Source organism: Hevea brasiliensis, chromosome 18 (genome assembly GCF_030052815.1).
Source record: "Hevea brasiliensis isolate MT/VB/25A 57/8 chromosome 18, ASM3005281v1, whole genome shotgun sequence".
Classification (NCBI taxonomy): Eukaryota; Viridiplantae; Streptophyta; class Magnoliopsida; order Malpighiales; family Euphorbiaceae; genus Hevea; species Hevea brasiliensis.
Genome location: NC_079510.1, coordinates 44,724,374 through 44,744,249, shown reverse-complemented (window position 1 = coordinate 44,744,249; position 19,876 = coordinate 44,724,374). Strand labels below are relative to the sequence as shown.

At 39.1% G+C, this 19,876-nt stretch overlaps 2 protein-coding genes across 5 annotated transcripts; one reads left to right on the top strand and one right to left on the bottom strand.

Moving 5' to 3' along the window:
- Positions 1 to 9,928: 9,928 nt before the first annotated feature.
- Positions 9,929 to 12,163, bottom strand: LOC110631478 (pentatricopeptide repeat-containing protein At1g11290, chloroplastic-like). Its single transcript, XM_058140475.1, has one exon. It carries the CDS (start codon positions 12,102 to 12,104, stop codon positions 9,930 to 9,932), a length of 2,175 nt encoding a protein of 724 aa, XP_057996458.1. The 5' UTR covers positions 12,105 to 12,163; the 3' UTR covers position 9,929.
- A 107-nt stretch (positions 12,164 to 12,270) lies between these two features.
- Positions 12,271 to 19,226, top strand: LOC110631483 (putative ALA-interacting subunit 2). Of its 4 annotated transcripts, none has more exons than XM_058140476.1 (9): positions 12,271 to 12,430; positions 13,732 to 13,901; positions 15,059 to 15,123; positions 15,215 to 15,289; positions 15,402 to 15,518; positions 16,090 to 16,160; positions 16,563 to 16,860; positions 17,586 to 17,875; positions 18,858 to 19,226. In XM_058140476.1, the coding sequence occupies exons 2-9, from the start codon at positions 13,823 to 13,825 to the stop codon at positions 18,910 to 18,912; spliced, it is 1,050 nt and encodes a 349-aa protein (XP_057996459.1). In that variant the 5' UTR covers positions 12,271 to 12,430; positions 13,732 to 13,822; the 3' UTR covers positions 18,913 to 19,226. The 4 variants fall into 4 exon arrangements, with proteins under 4 accessions (XP_057996459.1, XP_057996460.1, XP_057996461.1 ...); XM_058140477.1 differs by having other exon boundaries at positions 12,288 to 12,430; positions 13,813 to 13,901; XM_058140478.1 differs by having other exon boundaries at positions 12,290 to 12,430; positions 13,717 to 13,901.
- Positions 19,227 to 19,876: the final 650 nt, after the last annotated feature.

The window sequence follows — 19,876 nt, the reverse complement described above, 5'->3', positions numbered from 1 at the left end:
GTCCGATCCGGTCCGGTTCGATTCGGCCGGTTCGATTCGAAATACAAAATTTTGAATTTTTACTCTGCCTCGGGACCGAAAACGAGGTCCAAAAATTCCGAAAAAATTCCAGAAAACTCAGAAAAATACGTAGACTCCAAATATATTTTTAGTTTTGCCACGTGGTCTTTAAATTAATTTTTAAAAATCATCAAAGTTTATATTTTCGGAAAATCGAACCCGATTTTTAAAATCCGAAAAATCTCAAAAAAATTCCAAAAATTTAATAAAATTAAAATACTAAAAATGCTCATAAAATTAAAAATTTTGGGGTGTTACATTCTTCCCCCCTTACAGAAAATTCGTCCTCGAATTTTACACAAGGCAGAATAAAGCACATGATTATACATTGAACAAATAAGGGTACTTGCTACGCATGTCCCGTTCTGACTCCCAGGTGCACTCTTCCACCGACTGACTCCTCCACAAAACCTTAACCATAGGGATCTGTTTGGATCTTAGCTGTCTCACTTGGTAGTCCACTATGGCTACAGGTTGCTCCTCAAATGTCAAGTTCTCTTTTAGCTCTATCACATCCGGCTATAGTACATGAGAAGGATCTGGAATGTATTTCCTGAGCATGGAGATGTGAAACACGGGATGAACGTGAGAAAGGTTGGGTGGTAGTGCAGCCGTAGGCAAGCTGCTCCAACTCTATCGGTAACCTCAAAGGTCCAATATACCGAGGTGTCAACTTGCCCTTCTTTCCAAATCTCATGACTCCCTTCATTGGAGAAACCTTGAGAATACATAGTCGCCTTTGCAAACTCCACATCCCTCCGTCAGGTCTGCATAACTCTTACATCTCTTGAAAATTGTCCTCGATCGTTCACGATTAAATGAACTACCTCGAAGTGTCTTGCACTAGGTCTACATCATGCACCTTCGCTTCCCCATTTCTGTCCAACACGGAGAGACCTACACTTTCTTCCATATAGTGCCTCATAGGGTGCCATCCTATCTTTGGAGTGATAAGCTGTTGTTATAGCGAACTCCACCAAAGCTAGTTTGCTCATCCCATTGACCTCAAAATCCAAGACACTCATGCGAAGCATGTCTTCGATGTTTGGATTGTCCTTTCGACTGTCTGCATGCGAGGGTGGAAAGCCATCTTGAAGTTCAGCGTGTGCCAAGTGCCTCCTGCAACTTTCTCCAAAACTGAGAAGTGAACTGGGGCCCTCTGTCAGATATTACGGAAGCCGGAACTCCATGCAATCTGACTATTTCTCGAATGTAGAGCCGGGCATACTGTGCCACAGAATATGTAGTCTTCACAGGTAAGAAGTGAGTGATTTGGTCAAGCGGTCTACAATTACCCATATCGAATCATATCCTCGCGTGATGCGAGGCAACCGATCCACAAAATCCATAGTAATCATTTCCCACTTCCATTACGGGATAGGAGCTCTTGCAGCTTCACGGCGGTCTCTGGTGTTCAAACTTCACCTTCGACAAGTCAAGCACTTGGATACAAAGTGCTATGTCTCTCTTCATGCCATTCCACGGTAGCTATCTTTCACATCATGGTACATTTTGGTGGAACCTGGGTGGACACTGTAAAGTGTGTAGTGTGCCTCTCGCATGATTTCATTCCTGAGGTTGTCCACATCGGGCACACATATCCTAGAACCTTGCACTAGGGCGCCATCATTGGCAAATCCAAACTCACCACCTTCACCTTGCTGTACTCTTTCTATAATTTTCATCAATTATTGGTCTCTGTGCTGGGAAACTCTAACTCTATCCCTCAAGTCTGGCCTCACCGAAAAATGAGCCAACAATACCCCCTCATCTGAAAGATCTAGGATTAAACCTTGATCCATTAACTCATGTACTTCCTGAATCAACGGTCTCTTCTCTGCTGAAATGTGCGCCAAACTACTAGAAGATTTCCTGCTCAAAGCATCTGCCACAACATTGGCCTTCCCAGGGTGGTACTGGATGGTGTAATCATAGTCTTTCAGAAGCTCCATCCATCTCCTATGTCTCAAGTTTAAATCCCTCTGTTGGAAGATATACTTTAAACTCTTGTGGTCGGTGTATATCTCGCACACTTCACCATACAGGTAGTGTCTCCAGATTTTCAGTGCAAAGACTACAGCCGCCATTTCCAAATCATGGGTGAGGTAGTTCTGCTCATGCCTCTTCAGCTTCCTTGAAGCATAAGCCACTACCTTTCCATTTTGCATCAAGACACACCCTAGGCCAACTCTGGAGGCGTCACAATACACGGTGTACCCTTCACCACTCACAGGTAGTGTCAACACAGGGGCAGTGGTTAGACACTCCTTAAGCTTCTGGAAACTCACCTCACAGTCATCTGTCCAAATGAATGGAACATTCTTCCTGGTCAACTTAGTTAGGGAAGCCGCTATCCTGGAGAAATCTTGTACAAAACGCCTATAGTAGCCAGCTAAACCCAGAAAACTTCGCACCTCGGTGGTATTGTAGGCCTAAGCCAATCGATTCTGACTTCAATTTTCTTGGGATCCACTTGAATACCGTCACTAGAAACCACATGTCCCAAGAATGAGATGCTTTCTAGCTAAAATTCACATTTTGAAAATTTGGCATATAGCTGGTGCTCCCTCAAGGTCTGCAACACCATCCTCAAGTGCCACACGTGTTCTTCCTCGGTCCGAGAGTATATCAAAATGTCATCTATGAATACGATGACAAAACGGTCCAAAAATGGCTTGAACACCCTGTTCATCAAGTCCATGAAGGTCTTTGGTGCATTAGTGAGTCCAAAAGACATCACCAAGAACTCATAATGACCATATCTTGTCACGAATGCCGTTTTGGACACGTCCTCATTCTGATTTTCAATCGATGGTAGCACGATCGCAGTCTATCTTGGAAAAGAATCTAGCCCCTTGAGGTGATCAAGCAGTCATCGATCAGGAAGTGGATACTTGTTCTTCACGATCACCTTGTTCACTGTCTATAGTCAATACACAACCTCAATGACCCATCCTTCTTTCTCACGAATAGAAACGAAGCACCCAGGTGAAGTGCTCGGACGTATGAAACCCTTGTCCAAAAGCTCCTGTAGTTGCTCCTTGACTCTTTCAATTCTGGTGCCATCCTGTAAGGTGGCATGGATATGGGGTTTGTACCGGAACAACATCAATGCGAACTCTATTCCCCTTTACGGTGGCAACCACGAGCTCTTCGGGAAGACATCCATGAATTCTCTGACAACAGGAACATTTTCCATGCTGACACCTTCTACAGATGTATCTCTCACCAATGCCAAATACCCTTGGCATCCACGCCTCAACATTTTTCTGGCACTAATTGCTGACACCAAATTATATGGAGCCACGCTCCTGTCACCATCAAAGCTAAACTCTTCCACACCAGGTACGTGGAAATACACCTTTTTGTTCCTGCAGTCTAAGGTGGCATAATGAGTTGCCAACCAATCCATCCCCAGGATTACATCGAAATCCATTACTGGTAGAGGAACCAAGTCTACTGGGAGGATCTTTCCATCCACTACTACTGGACTACCCGGAAAAATCATATCTACCTCTATGTTATCGCTAAGTGGGGTAGCTACCGACAAAGGACATTCTAAGGTTGTAGGGTTTCTACCCAACCTCATGGCAAACACAGGGGAGACAAATGAGTGCGTAGCACTCGGATCTATTAAAACACGAGCCTCATAGGAACAGACCAGAAGAATACCTGCCACAACTGCATTCGAAGCCTGAGCATCCTGATGGGTCAGGGTGAAAACCCGAGCTTGACCCCTACCCTGAGTGGCAGAACCCTGATACTGACTTCTCCCTCCTGATCTGCCTCCAAATCCACGTCCCCCTTGTCCTCGGCCCTGTTGGCCACTGAACTGACTGCCTGCCATGCTGGAAGCACCCGGATACAACTGACGAGGAACATTCGCAACAGAACCCTGTGACCCCATCTGTGGCTCACTGAAAACGAGGCATTCTCTAGCAAAGTGACCCGGTTGGCCACACCTGAAGCATACTCCTGATCCCATCAAACAAGGTCCTGAATGTCCTCTTCCACACTGTGCACAAGGTGCCAAGGAGGATCCTGAACGGACCAGGCTGCGTACACTGAGCTGTGACCACTGCTGGATCCGCACAGTGCGAATCCTCGAGGTTTGTGTCTAAAACCACTCTTCTTGTTCCTACTTTTTCCTCTGTAATTACCACAGCCTGCTTGTCCAGGAGTACCCATGGAAGGGACACTGAGGAACCCTCGCTCTGTTTTTCTTTGCTCTCCATTTGTCATCATGGCATAACTAATCTCAATCTGCCTGGCTCGATCAACCACCACATCAAAAGACTGATTAGACATCATGGCCAGGTTCGCATACCTCCTGTCAAGCCCCTTTAGGAATCTCTTCACCTTCATAGTTTCTGTAGCTACTGCTGCAGGGGCATATCTGCTCAATTCCAGAAATTCTGTAGCATATTCATCTACAGACCTGCCATTCTGTCTTAAGGCCTCAAAGGCCCACTGTTTCTGATCTCTGAAGCTTTCTGGCACAAACCGATTGATAAAAAGTTCCACAAACTGAGCCCATGTCAAACCCTCCATCCGGGGTAACACGTAGTCATTCATCCATTGTCTAGGCATAGGCCCCATGACGTGCTGCATACACTCTATCAGTCTTCCATCACCAATCAGACTGTTCTCTCGCCTGCGAGAATCCAAAAACCGATATGCATCGTCTGACACATCATAAGTACCAGGCACCAACTTCTTAAAATTTATGATCTGTTTGTAAGGTTCCCCTCTTGGTGCGGTGGACTGTTGCTGCTGTGGAGGGTGGACCATATATTGAGCCATCATGTCGATGGTCCTCTGCAAACCAGTTAGAGTAGCTGCCATGGGGTCCATGGGACCCTGTGCCATAAAGGACTGATCCTGTACTGGTGGTAGCTGCTCTTCTACTTGAGCAGCTCTAGGCCTCCTACCCTGCCTCCTCGGGGCAGGCGCCTCATCCTGTGCCGACACCTCGTCAGGCACATCTGGTTCTAGTGCAGTGGCAGCTCTCCTGCTTCTACGCATTTTCCTAAAATTCAGCAGCATTAGCCCACAAAAATTCAAAACTGCTCATTACACAGCTCCATAGACTTATTTTTATACATAATATATGGAGCAGAAACTAGAAGCAACGATGACAATGCAGGACGAATATGGACCCTAATTTTCCGCATGTGACTCCTATTAGACTCTTCTCAACATTTTAGACAGACATTCCCTAAGAATCTGGAGCCTAAGCTCTGATACCACATCTGTCACGACCCAACCTATGGGCCGGACCGGCACTAGGACCTGGGCCAGCCTAAAGCCCCCGAGGCCCGTAGTAAGCCTAACTGTTCATTAACCCAATTCTAAGGCCCATTTGGGCCCAATTTCAAGAAACCAAACGGACATAGTCCGGCCATAAAATGGACTTTCCAACGGGGAGTTTTCGACTCACCCGACCTGTAAACACAATAAATACTCAATTGGGGAGCTCAGCTCACCCTCCACATACTCATCAGCATAAAAATAAATGGGAGCTCAGCTCACCCTTCACATACTCATCAGCATAAAAATAAATGGGTGCTCAGCTCCCTCATCCAATCCATCAAACATGCATAGAATATTAAATTTACAGGTCCAAAATAATAATTTAGTTTACAGACCCAAATCAAATAAACATTTCTAACACATGCGGAAATTCTAAGATTTAACAAGTTTATACAAACATTAGTAATCGACCTGCGAGGGAGAAAGCAGGTTAACCTCAAAAATATTCTCCTGTGGCCTGGAAAAATTTTTGAACAGGAGTGAGCGTTCGACTCAGAGAGTAAAATATCAATTTTAACCATAATCTCTATAACTATCTAAAACTAATGCACCCTGTAGAGTGAAATGCAACATCAACATCATTTTCACATCATAACATCAAAAAGGTAATTTGGAGCACTCACGCACCCTGTAGCATCAATCATAATATATGGAGGTGATCCTGCATGACTCTCTTAAATCCAACTTTGGTGCCGTGAAGAACTCAAGCGGACTTTCGCTTAATAAACCAAATCGAGGTCCCTGAAGAACTCAAGCCGTGACTACCCCTCGAAGGATCGGGTCCAATGAAGAACTCAAGCGTGACTACCCGTCCTATCCATAGTCCACACCACATCACACGCACGCCAACGCACGCTGCTGCTCCAAATTACCACAACAACATCATGGCACTTTAACAGTTATCAATGCATCATAAATCGTGCCTAGAGTTTAACTACATAAATATATGCATATAAGTGATGCATGGGCATGCTGAACATATAATAATATCGAAATTACAATTAAAATTAATATTTTACTCACAAACTTGACGACAATCCTTTGTGGCGGTGGCGGAGGAAGAAGGTCATCGGCTCACCTGACAATTACATTACATTTATTTAACACAAATGACTCAATACAAATCAAGAAAAGACCAAATACGTCCTAAGTCATGCCGAAAATCCGGCAGAGTCTCCCCTATACCTAGGACCTACCCAACCTGCAAAAGGGCTCAAAATACACTTCTATACTCACAATCCATACATCCACAACTCAATCATATCACACAGCCCCTCCTGGGCCCATCAAATCAATCATCTTCACAATACGCAAAAATTTCAATTTAGTCCTTATTATTGATCATTTTTGCAAAAGCTGCCCAAACAAGCTCTAAGAGTTATAAAACTTTGCCCTGCGGTCCTTAGCAATATTACTAAGCTATTGCAAAAAGAATCGTAATTTTCTAAGCTACCACGAATATTTTATGGATTTTTAATCCTATTTAAGCACTAGAAAATTATGAAAAAGCAAGGTTCGGGTTTACCTTTGCCGATTCCGACTTCTGGAACGCGCTCGGGACGTCTGACAATGGGGGGCTAGCCAAAACCTCGGTCCAATTCGGAGACTTTTCCGTGCAGTGCATGGCGGAATTTTGCAGACCCGGTCAACTGTCGAATTTCCTCGAATCGAGGATACCTGCACGAAGCCCATAACACGGGGGTTAGTACATAAATTTTTCAGAATTTTCTAAGCTCATTTAATGCTCGAAAATACACTGCGAAGTTCCGTGGGACCCACCGAAAAATGGTGTCGGAAAAGTTCGAAATTTATGTCGTTGCGAAGCTCTCGACGAGTGGAGCGTGCTGGTAGCCTCAGTTTTCTCGTGGGATTCACGGTTTTCGAGAAATCTAGCCCAAAAGTCGAAATGGGCTAAAATCTTCCCGAGCAAAAATCGGACAAACCGCTCGATGGATTTCGGCGTTCTTGGTGTCTATGGAAAGCTCTCGCCGAGTAGATGATTTTAGACATAAGACCCGGTCCAATTGATGGCCGGATCGGCGGTTGGCGGGAAGCTGAATCGACGCAGCCTTGCGCGTTGTGGCGTTTCCGGCCGTTTTTGGCCGGCGGCAGGGAGGCTGGCGCGGCCAGTGGCCGAGTGGGCGGTGGGTGGCCGGTGGGGTGGGGAGGAGAGAGAAAAGAGAGAGAAAAGGGAGAGGGACGACGCGCGCGGCGAATAAAAAGGGAAGAAGGAAAAGGCCGGTCCGATTCGACCGGTCCGGTTCAATTCGGCCGTTCGATTCAGAATACAAAATTTTGAATTTTTACTCTGCCTCAGGACCGAAAACGAGGTCCAAAAATTTCGAAAAAATTCCAGAAAACTCAGAAAAATACGTTGACTCCAAATATATTTTTAGTTTTGCCACGTGGTCTTTAAATTAATTTTTAAAAATCATCAAAGTTTATATTTTCGAAAAATCGAACCCGATTTTTAAAATCCGAAAAATCTCAAAAAAATTTCAAAAATTTAATAAAATTAAAATACTAAAAATGCTCATAAAATTAAAAATTTTGGGGTGTTACAAAACCCCTTCAATTTGGTTTAACTTTTCAAGTTTTAATTTTTTTTTCAAAATTCAATTTTTCAAATGTTAAAATTCTATAAAAATTAGAAGGCAGTGAATGACAATATATCCCTTATCACCAAGTGTGATAGTTTTGTGATTAACTTAATGAAATGACTTTCTCTCACCAAAATTCAATCCCCTACATAAGTACTATGACTAGATATTATTTCTTTTTAGGAGTGCAATAAAAAGAAGCGGTGAATTGTCCAATAACTTGTATCATTAAGTGTTACATCGAGTTTAGTGCTCTCATTTTTTCTTATAAAAACAATAATACACCCCTTTTAAGGAAAGATGAAGTGCCAAAATTTTTAAATTTATTATTAAGTATTAAATTTGAAAAAAAAAAAAGCCAAAGTATAAATTACATCAAATTAATTATAAATATCAAACATGATTAAGATATAATTTTTGTGAAAAATACTCATATTTGTATTGAAGGATTTAATATCAAAGACTATTAAATTTATAGGCGAGTTTGGTTCAACTAATATCCTTGACTTTATCTCTTGCTTATTTATATGTTTACCTTTTTTTTATTAGCTCAAAATTTAAATTTAAAATCTCACAATAGTTTAATAATATTTATGTTTTTATGTTTGACACACATTAAAATAAGGATTAATTATTTAAAAAATTGTTAAAAAACTATTTACAAACCTAATATTAACTCAATTCAACTCAACCTTTATCTCAAAAAATTTAGGGTCGGCTATATAGATTCGTCTTCTCCGCTCTAAACGACTTTGGGTTAAATCCTCAGAAATATGTAATGCTTCTAGGTCATGTTGTACTACTCTCCTCCAAGTCAATTTAGGTCTTCCCATTTTTTTCTTTATATCATCTAACCTAATATGCTCTATTGTCTAATTGGAGCCTCCGTATGTCTACGTTTTACATGACCAAACCACCTCAATCTCCCTTCTCTCAACTTATCTTCAATTGACACTACTCTTACATTTTCTCTAATACTCTCATTGTAAATTTTATCTAGTCTAGTATGGCCATTCATCCATCTTAACATTCTCATTTCTGCAACTCTTATCTTAGACGCATACGACTTTTTCAGTATCAGCTTAAAATTATTTATAAAAATGATATTTACTGTTAAAAAGCCATTTGAAATGAAATTCTTATGACACGTTAAATCAATAATTTTTTATTAAAAAATATAGTTATATACTTTTAAAAATGTTATTTTCAATTACATTTTCCAGAAAAGCATAATAATATGAAATAAAAAGATAAAATTATTTAAAAATGTATAATTATTTTTTCTCTTTGTATTTGTTTTTTAGTTTTATTCAGTCTTTTTTTTTTTTTTTTTTTTTTCAGTAAGTGTAATATATATTTCAATATTTTTTAGATTGAAGGCCTGACGTTAAGATTAAGGTTATCGGTTCTCTATGATTAGATCGAGGATAAAACGTCATGGCATTGCCTTGTCTTTCTCCCAAGTTGGCGGTCCAATGTTCAAATGTAGATAAGATGAACTCTTATTAATAAGGCTTCCCTTGCTTTTGCGAGTTAGGCTTTCGCGAAAGAATCATCGCTCTGGGGTCCGATAGGTTCTCTGGTCATGCTTCCCGACGAAGCGTAGTCTGATGTTGATCTTAAGTTTGTGCTTGGGAATCTAGGTCTAGGGTTTGGTTGGATAGGGTTATGGGCCTGGTGCTGGCTTGATTGTTAGGGCTAAGGAGCTTGCTTTGTTTCCTGGTTCAGTGTTAATATGAGTTAACTTTGTGTAATCAGCTTTAATGCAATGCAATTTGCAATTAAGAAAAAAAAGAAAAAAATAACAGGTAAGGCACAGGCACTAGGCAGTCCACCTTTGCACTAGCTAATTCATAAACCATGCTTTGGTAAACAATATTTTTTTTTAGTTGATTTTGTTTCGATTAGAACTAGTCGAATATGAAACATCATAGTTAAAGAAAAAAACCAAGAAATTCACCAAAAATGGAGAAAATCAGCATTTAAGATGGTTAGTTCAAATTGTTCTCTTGCTTCCTTGATTTCCAATTCTAGGTTTCTTAACACAGTATGTACATCATCCGCTTTTGGATGAGATCGATCAGCAACACGAAACTCGTGTACACATCCATTTATTTCTAGCCAGCTATAACCAGGTGTTTTCTTCAAACCTCTGTCTCTAAGAAAACTTCTCATTTTAGCAACTCCATCCCACTTTCCTGCCGCAGCATATATGTTTGACAGCAGGATGTAATTTCCTGCATTTCTTGGTTCCATAGATATCAACTTCTCAGCCGCAAACTCTGCAAGCTTAGTCTCAGACTGCATCTTACAGGCACTCAACAAAGGACCCCAAACCGGTGCATCTGGTTTGAAGGGCATGGTCTTTATGAGCTCCCTGGCTTCATTGACATGGCCAGCACGGCCCAGTAGATCAACCATACAAGCATAGTGTTCCTGGCTGGGATGGCAAGCATAGGTCTCCATCATCTCCTTGAAAAGTTCCTGCCCTTCTTTAACAAGCCCTGTATTAACACAAGTTGTCAATAGCCCAAGAAATGTTATTCCATCTGGTTCTAAATTTGATTGCTTCATTTGTCTGTACAAATTGAAACACTCAGACGAGGCTCCATGCTTGGCATATGCACTGATCATTGAGTTCCAAGTGATTATATCCTTGTTGACAGTCTCCTCATCAAAAAGCTTCCTTGCCATCTCTATGCATCCACATTTTGCATAGCTGATAAGCAAAGCCGTATTAACAGATGCTAGCTTAGTTATACAACATTTAATTGAGTATCCATGAAGGTATTTAACTTGCTCTAACGCCCCAACATTCACACAAGCAGGCAAGATGTTAATAAATGTGATGAAATCGACCCTAGGTCCATCAAGTTTCATCTTGGAGAAGAGACACAAAGCATCAAGAGACCGATCATGGTTTACATATCCCTTAACTATTGAGCTCCATGAAGCTGCAGTCTTAATTGACAACAATTCGAAAATCTTTTGAGCATAGTTCAAACAATCACATCCACAGTACATGTCAATAAGAGAATTAGGAACTGATACTTGACAATCTGACCCATTTCTTATCACATGAGCATGCATTTCTTTGCCCGATTCAATAGATTTCAACTGCTTGATGGAGGAAACAGCAGGAAGTGCGGTAAACATATCAGCTCTGACCCCAGATTTCGCCATATATCTCAACAAATCTATGGATTTCTCAGGATAACCATTTTGAGAATATGCAGATATCATAATGTTCCACACGACACAGTCCTTCTCAGGCATTTTCTCAAATATTAACCTTGCATCAGCTAAACCCCTCAACTTTGAGTACATTGTTAGCAGGGCAGTATTCACAGATAAATCTTCACATAAACCACACACAACAACCACACAATGAATAGCCCTTCCTGCCCTTAATGAGCCCATTTCAACGGTTGACCTCAGCAACTTAACAACAGTAACAGAGAGGGACTCAGTTTTCTCCATGCTCATTCTTTCATAAAACCATAAACTTTTCGTCGTATTCCCACTTTTAGAGGTCTCTAAAATCAAGCAATTCCAATAATCCAAATCATTAATAGACTTCCCATCAATTGTCTCTCTTTCTTTCTCAAGATCACCAAAACTCCTATGCATCTCCATCGAAGCAGTATCCACCAAATAAAATGACTCAAAACCCAATTTTATGAGATGCCCATGAATCGCCTTTCCATTTACAACGTCCAACAAGCAAGAACATGAACTTAAAACAAATGGGTATGTTTCCTCATCAGGATGTATGGAATTTAAGCACATTTTCTGGTACAAAAAAAGTGTACTTTTAAAGTCGCCAAACTTGGCCAAGTTTCTCAAAATTGTGTTGTACAAAAGGGTATTGGGATTGGAGATAGAATTGAAGATTTGTTTGGAAATGTAAAGGAGGCCAAGATTGGCATATGAGTCGACCAATTTGGAAGAGAGTGTGGTGTTCTGGTGAAGGCCATGGAGGATAAATCTTGCATGAATTTGTTGAAGGTGCTGGGGCTTTTTGCAGAGATTGAGGAGGGAAGAGTAGACAGTGAATGGTCTTGTTTGGTGTAAGAATTTATGAGGGAAAATTCGGCCAAGAAAGTTGCTTGACCGTTGAGCTTGGAGCATTGCAGTTAGAGGCTGGAAAGACTTTGACAGTGTTGTGTTGGCTTAGGAGACAAATTAAAAAAGTTGACGAATAAAAGACCTGCTATCAAATAAACGACATATCGTTGACGAAATAATAATTTCCTAGTGTCGAGTGACCGGTCGTAGTCTCTAAACGGCATGTCATTTGGTTGGGTTCGGCTGGCTGAAATGTGGACGGAAGGTAGAAAATAACTGAAAATTACAGACACACAGATACCAAGATTCTCGACGGAAGCAATTCCTTGCTTCTTCTCCAAATCACAAACCCTAACAAATTTTCATCTTTATTTCAGGGAATCTTCATGGTATTTATCTTCTCTCTCTTTTATCTCTGTTGTCTCCAGCATTTCTTATCATTGATTTCTCTTTTTCTATCAATTCCTAGTCCAGCTTAGGTTAACTGCAAAGAGAAAAGAGTGTTTTTTAGGAGCTATTTCTATTTCTCTCCCCGCTTGGTTCCCTAGGAAATGTAGGATTTTGAAGGAAAATTGGAGCCCTTTTTTTCTCATTTTCGTGATCATTCATTACTTGATGCGAGTATCTATTTTAGTTGTTTTACTCATTTGAACTTAATGCGCGATTTAGATAGTTGTAGTGTTCTTCATTTGGCAATTTGAATGCATTTGTGTTTGTAAATATATTAGATTATATGTGATTTGTGCTTATATAATTGATGTTTTGTCTGTGGCGGCTTTTTTTTTTTTAAAGAAATTGTCTGGAAATGTGAACAAGTGAAGCTCGAAATTTGGATTCTTAATGTTAAAAATTTTGGACAACAAGAGCTGTTTTTGTGTGTATTATTGCTGAGATTCACTTAAAATTTTGAGGCTTACAATGGGAGAAGACAATTGAAAAGTTGAAATCCAGAAGCACTTTTATATGCTTAGATTATTATTCAAAACTCTCCAAAAATATTTGGAGCATATCATGGATCGCATAACAATCCACACTTTTTAAAATGCATGGTTTTGTTATTTGAATTTTGTGGGGCTTATTTGGGATGTAGTACATTGGCTTCCTGACTCTTATTTACTTCTGTTTATGCCCTACTAGGAATATGTTTCTGAAACTGTGAAATATAGCTGTAAGGATTAGTTGAAATTTTCTCACTTCTTTTAAAACTCAGTATGGTAGCCATTCAACTAAGCAAAATTAAACTATTTGGCTTGGTTGAGGTTTTTTTGTTAAAAAAAAACTGATATATACTTTAGGTAAGAAAAATTATGTAAAAAGAAAAAAGAAAAAAAGAAAATAATTACCATTTAATTTGTTGGAATGGATTTATTCCCTATTTGTTTTGATGCAAAAAAACAGAGGGAGGAGGGAAATATATAACATTGCATTTATGATTTTAGGTTTCTAAGATGCCTGGTTCCTAAGAAAAATGGACCCTCAAGTTCAGGGCCCGAACTTAAATCAGCCAAAGTTTTGGACTCCATTTCACTTGAAAACACAAGATTTTATTATTTCTCTGTTCTCGAGGTTGCTTGGCAATTAGAAATCGAACATTGAAACGTTTTCACCTTTGCATTTAGCCTAAATGAGCATCTATAGCGATGTCTTTTCTTTTTTTTTTTCTAATATGGTGCAGCTCCTGTAAATATAGTGAACTTCTTGTGTGATTACTGTTGGACATCGAGGATTACTCTCATAGGATTTGGATATTTGCACATTGTTATTGCTGAAGTTCAGAATTGATGGATGTGGATGGGGGAAGTACCTCATCAGATTCTACAAGAGTTCGATCAATTCCAATACATTCTGGGCAATGTAAAGGTGATTAGTCTTTTTAATTTCTTCCAACTTTGTTGCTTCTTAGTTTTATGGGCAGAGTTATGCAGTTATCTATGCATATGTTCATTTCTGCATGTATGCAGAGCTATGTAGTTATCTATGCTTATGTGCATTTCTGCAGGTCCTGGTCTCTTTCTTTCTTCTTTTTTTTCCCCCTAATGAACCTGCATTACTGTGGTGTTAGATATCACTTCTACCATGGAGGAGTCCCAACTCAAATTATTTAAATAGATAGAGGAACAACTTAGTAATGAACTCAGCCAAAAACTGTGTCCTAGTTCCATGTTAGTTTTGTGCTTACTGTTATCACTAACATTCTCTGCTCTTCTTTTAAAAGAATTGATAATCCCTCTCGATTCAGTCCCATTGTAATCCATGCCTGTATCCATAGTTGCAGTCTTGTTGCAGCCCATGCCCATCTATGTAGTCTTCATGGTAATAAATGAATTTTTCATTCATTTTCCATTTTAAGTCTCAAATTTGGACATCTAATGTATAGACAGTTGCAAGTTAGATGTGATTGTTGAGAATTACGGACTCAGGAGTGTGAATATCAAACTAGTAAGGCTAAAAGCTGAACTGGACTTTCCATCACCAAAATGGCTTAGGCTATTTTGGTTTTAGTTTGCCAACACTTATATGCCCTTTAATTTTCTTGTACATTATTGATGTGGGACTTGTTCCCACAAGCCATACTCTAGCACTCCCCCTCAAGTTCAACTGAGTTCAACTCAACTCACAAGGGCTCGTGGTCCCAGTTGTCACTTGCCATTGCATGGGTGGCCCATCTAACTTGGGTCTGGCTCTACGCTTAGGGTCTAGCACACTAGGCTAGCCCATAGATTACCTTAGTCTGGTTCATTGGGGCTTAGCTCATAGGTTTTGGCTCGTTGGGGCTCGGGCCACCATGCATTTTTGCTTTGATACCATGATAAGAAAATGGACCGGATTTAACTCACCCCAAAAGCTAGCTCAAGGGAGGAAGATTGCCCAAGTCTTTTATAAGGGCACATTAGCCACATACCTAACCAATGTGGGATACTAAACAGTGGTTTTTTAAAATACTTGTCCATTTCACCCTCTCAAACTCTCATCTACTTCTTTGAATACTTATTCTGTTTTGTGTCATTGCCTGGCAGCTTTTCTTTCTCAGTTCAAACAGCAAAGTCTTCCAGCTTGCAAACCTGTCTTAACACCAGCATGGGTGAGTGTGTGAAAGCTACAATGTATATCTGAATCTTTCTCTCACATGCTATTATCATTTGTTCATGTAGGATTGACTGTCCCCTTTGCAGGTTATTGCTACACTTTTGTTGCTGGGTTTTGTTTTTATTCCCATCGGGCTTGTCACTCTTCATGCTTCTCGTGGTGTAAATGCCTTCTCTACTTGCATTAGCTTACCATGAGGCTTTTCATTTCTCCTGTTTACATTTTAGCTTAAAGGAAACCCATAATTAAGCACAGACTTCAATGGTTTTTTAGGTGCTTGAAATCGTGGACCGATATGATGCAGATTGTGTACCTGAGGAATTTAAAGGAAACAAGGCGTCATATATCAAGGATACTTCAGTTCCCAAAAATTGCACTCGCATCTTGAAGGTTATACTTTTTCTCTGGGCATTAACTTGTCTTTTGGCAAATTTTCATAACGTATTGAAATTTGAAGCCCAGCCATTCTTATCATATGAGATCTGTGAAGCTTTCCAAGGCATCACACCTAATGTTCCATAGGCATCACACAGTCTAAGAGTAACATTTGCAGGAAATTTTTATATTGACTTAAAACTGAATAATAAGCATTACAAAAATAGGTAGTTATCAGCTCAAATTAATCCTAAATAAAACTACAAGAATTGATGCTATCCTAAACCAATAAGGAATCAAATTGACCTGAAAACAAAAATAAAAAGTCCTAGACATCCATACAGTCTTTCCATCACAATAGGAAATTACAAAATTGCTTCCTAAAAGATAAAATTTGCAATTCCTGTTTAAGAATATCAAAACAAGGCTATGAAGGCCTACTTAATTTCCCAACTAGGCTTCTCATCATCAGCCATATGCCAAGTACTATGCAAAATCGAGACCATAACTCTCGAGTTCCTTGAGTCATCAAATCTGAATTTTCTTGAGTTTCATTTGGTGATTTTGTTTTTAAATTGCCATGTAGGTGCACAAGTATATGAAAGCTCCAATCTACATATATTATCAGCTCGATAATTATTATCAAAATCACCGAAGGTGAGAGTTCTTTCCTTTCTATCTCCAATTTAGTGGTGAGTATGATTGCTTCATTTTGCACAAAATTTTCCTTTAGTTTCTTTAGCATTAATTGGCTTCTTCATTTCTATTTATCTTTTCACTTACTGTTAGTCAGTACGATTGGCCTTTCACCATTAGGTTCTGTGGGAAGCTGGTAGTGCCATAAACTGATTAAAGGAACCATTGAGAGAATCCTTGCAGTAGTCCTTTGGTTTTCATGAAAATTCTACCTTAGTTTACTTGTTTTTTAATGGTGCAACCTTCTAAAACCTTAGTTGCTTTTTTGGCTTGGTTTCTATGCATTTCCATGTTTTAAATAATATCAGTTGTTGTTTCAGCATCCTGTAATTTTTGCATAACCAGCTTTTCAATATTTTGCAGGTATGTCAAAAGTAGAAGTGATCAGCAGCTCTTACATGGACTAAAATACAATGACACAAGCTCCTGTAAACCTGAAGAGTCCAACAATGGTCTTCCTGTTGTCCCTTGTGGGTTGATAGCTTGGAGTTTGTTCAATGACACATACACATTTATTCGTGGGACAGCAGAATTGAGGGTTAACCGGAAGAACATTGCATGGAAAAGTGACCGTGACCACAAATTTGGGAAGCATGTATATCCCTTCAATTTCCAGAATGGGACCTTGATTGGTGGTGGAAAGCTAGATCCTAATATCCCTGTGAGTGTTAACTTATGGCATTTTGTTAGTTTGATTTATAGTGCCACTTGGAATATAACAGTAACATCTTTTAGGCATCAGCCTTACTCTCATTTATTTTGCTGTTTCATCTTCTCTTCTACTTATAGCCTTCAGAACAACTATCCTACAGTCATCAGTTGGTGTATTTTCTTCCCTTTTAACTGACCTTTTATCTATAGCGTATTGGAAAATTAAAATGAAATTTTTAGTTTGCATCATCAAAACATTGTAACATTTGGATGTATCCCTTCCTTTGGTTGTGCAACATTTAGTTGCACTGTGATGCCAAAAGTAAATGGAACGTGCCGGAGTGATTATAACACTTTATATAATTGTTGGAGGGTGGTGCTGAAGGAAATGGTTACCAAACCCATTACTTGATGATGGAACTGCCTTTTTGGTCACCCATCACATCTGCATATTTTGGAAGTAAGCTGAAATGCTGAATATCAAAATCTAGGACTTTGTTTTCTGTTGGGCCCAACATTAGTGTGCATAATGTGCAGTTTATTGTGTTGTATGTACATGATATTAAGAAAACAAATTTTTGGCTTTTATGGTTAAACTTCTCCGGTTCATCTTGATGAAGTCCCATCACCTGCTTGTCTGATACAATCTTTAAACATTCTCTTCAGCTAAAACTTGAGCTCTTATCTTCTTTTCTTGTTCTCCTTTTGTCTGGTGTGGGTGCATTATATTAATAGCTAGGTGATCAAGAGGATCTTATTGTGTGGATGCGTACTTCTGCCCTTCCTAGCTTCCGAAAGATTTATGGTAGAATTGAAGAAGATTTGGAAGCAGATGATGTCATAGTTGTTCACTTGATGAACAATTACAACACATACAGTTTTGGAGGGAAAAAGAAGCTTGTTATTTCCACATCAAGCTGGTTGGGAGGAAGGAATGACTTCCTTGGTGTTGCCTACATCTTTGTTGGTTCTTCTGCCATAATACTCTCACTTGTTTTCTTATTGCTTCATGTGAAAAACCCAAGGTAATAGTTAATTGACACTAAATATTCATTTGCTGTACATCTGAAGATAAAACCTGGCATTTTGAATTTTATGACCATCATGTATTATATGTGAATCTACTTTCCTCTAGCATCCTTTTTGCACTTGCCTTTTTTTAGAAATTTGCACTCCCTATGTTACAGTTTCTAATGAATAGTATTTTCTTGGATTCCATTCCTAAGTTCGTTTCTTTTTTTGGTTGGTGGTTTAGTTTATCTTCATTATTTGGCCTTTTTTCTTTTATTCACCATGAATAGTTTTTGGCCTTTTTCCTACTCTCTTCCTTGTTCCCTCTCCTGGAGCCAAAACAAAAAGAGAAGAAAAAGAAGAGAAAATTGTAGCATACTTTGATCATTTCAAGTTTTCATTTATCAGATATTTTCTTCTCATGTTTTCTGCTAGTAGTCAAACATCACAACTGTTTTTTTTATTCTTATTTTTCTATATTCTAACACCTCTCAATCTCTGCAACATATGATTCTTCTGAGCATTCTAATATGAGAAATTGCTTATGTAATCTATGGAAACAAATGGCTAGCAATTTTGGACACATACAAATGTATACTGCTATTTGTTATTTCTTTATGGGTTTGGCCCTCCATCTTCCATATCACTGAATTTACAATTTTAATCCTATTATTTAAGTTTTGTGTTTTAAAGAATGCTACAGAAGTATTCTTATATAATATTGCCTTACTTCGTTTTGCAACAAACATCCATCTGGTTTGATTGTTTCTCCTTCAATTCTGCTCATAATTTAATGCATTTGCTACTGTTAATTTTCTGGAGTTCCACACTTTTGAACTTTGACAGGCATTATTCTAATTTATTGATCAATTACCAGATACTGATCTCATCAATCTTCAGTAGAAATATTGTGGTCTGCTTCTTTTTTTTTTCCTTCTCATTCTCTTTCTGCCATAGTTTTATCACAGTCTGTATGTGCTGCGCCTTTATTTGCAGGCCATATGGAGACACAGCTTACTTATCCTGGAACAGAAAAGGAATTTCTAGCTGAGAAGGTGACATTCAAATTTGAGTTATTTAATGATGGTTGCTGCTCATCTCATAGATTCATGTAAATTTTGAAATTCTCGAGTGATATCAAAGTACCTTAAGCCAGAGGCGGAGGACTCGTTTTGTTATTTGATTCAAGAGAATTAAAATCTCCTGTTGATTACACTGTATGTATACTCTTCATAAGAAACTGCTCTTAGATGAACATCCCTATTACATTACACAAATGTAGCAAAATTATTTTTGTTTTATGAATATATTAACTGGGAATGAATATTTTCCCCCACTAAAGTAATTGAAACTACTTTATTTGAAGGGTTGGTGATTAAATTCTTAGTGAGCTAGAGAGTGTCTAGTCCGATCATTATAATTTGGGTTTTACCTTGAATCTAGTAATAGAAACTATCAGAACACCCCTTTTCTGATAAGGCTATAATGTAGGTTTTAATAGCATTGGGGTTATCTTTTGTATAGTTTCAGTTCACATAGTACTTTTTGCTCCTATATGTAATTATTGTATTTACGTTATACATCAATATGTAAAGGAGAACCCCATTTGTAATTGGGTCATTTGAGTTTGGATTATTTCAGAAATCTTATAAATTGAAACAGATTGCAAGCTTTGAATCACTAGGATGAGATTATAAGTCGTGTAAAAATTTGACCCTCTAGTTATGGATAAGCTCTAGGCGTGAGGGTCCAAAGTCAGTCCAGATCATGGGAAAACTAGAGGTTGACTGGTGAACCAAGCTCTAAGGCACTATCATTTCTTAGCAATGATGAGCGCCCTACAAATTGGTGTGGGAATGCATCACGTATTTCTCCCTAGAATGGGCGTGGGTGGTGGGTCTCTCTATCTTCTCCCCGACGAATGGAAGCCAAGCGGAGAAATCAGTTTCTGGAGCATTTGCCGATGGAAAAATCAGCCAGCAGCTTGTGAATCAGACGGCTTATCCACAAATTTC

Coding starts and splice junctions, on each gene's coding strand:
- LOC110631478 (XM_058140475.1), bottom strand. CDS start 12,104: ATGCTCCAAGCTCAACGGTCAAGCAACTTTCTTGGCCGAATTTTCCCT.
- LOC110631483 (XM_058140476.1), top strand. CDS start 13,823: ATGGATGTGGATGGGGGAAGTACCTCATCAGATTCTACAAGAGTTCGA. Junction 16,161..16,562: donor TATTATCAAAATCACCGAAG/GTGAGAGTTCTT, acceptor AATATTTTGCAG/GTATGTCAAAAGTAGAAGTG. Junction 16,861..17,585: donor AGCTAGATCCTAATATCCCT/GTGAGTGTTAAC, acceptor TTATATTAATAG/CTAGGTGATCAAGAGGATCT.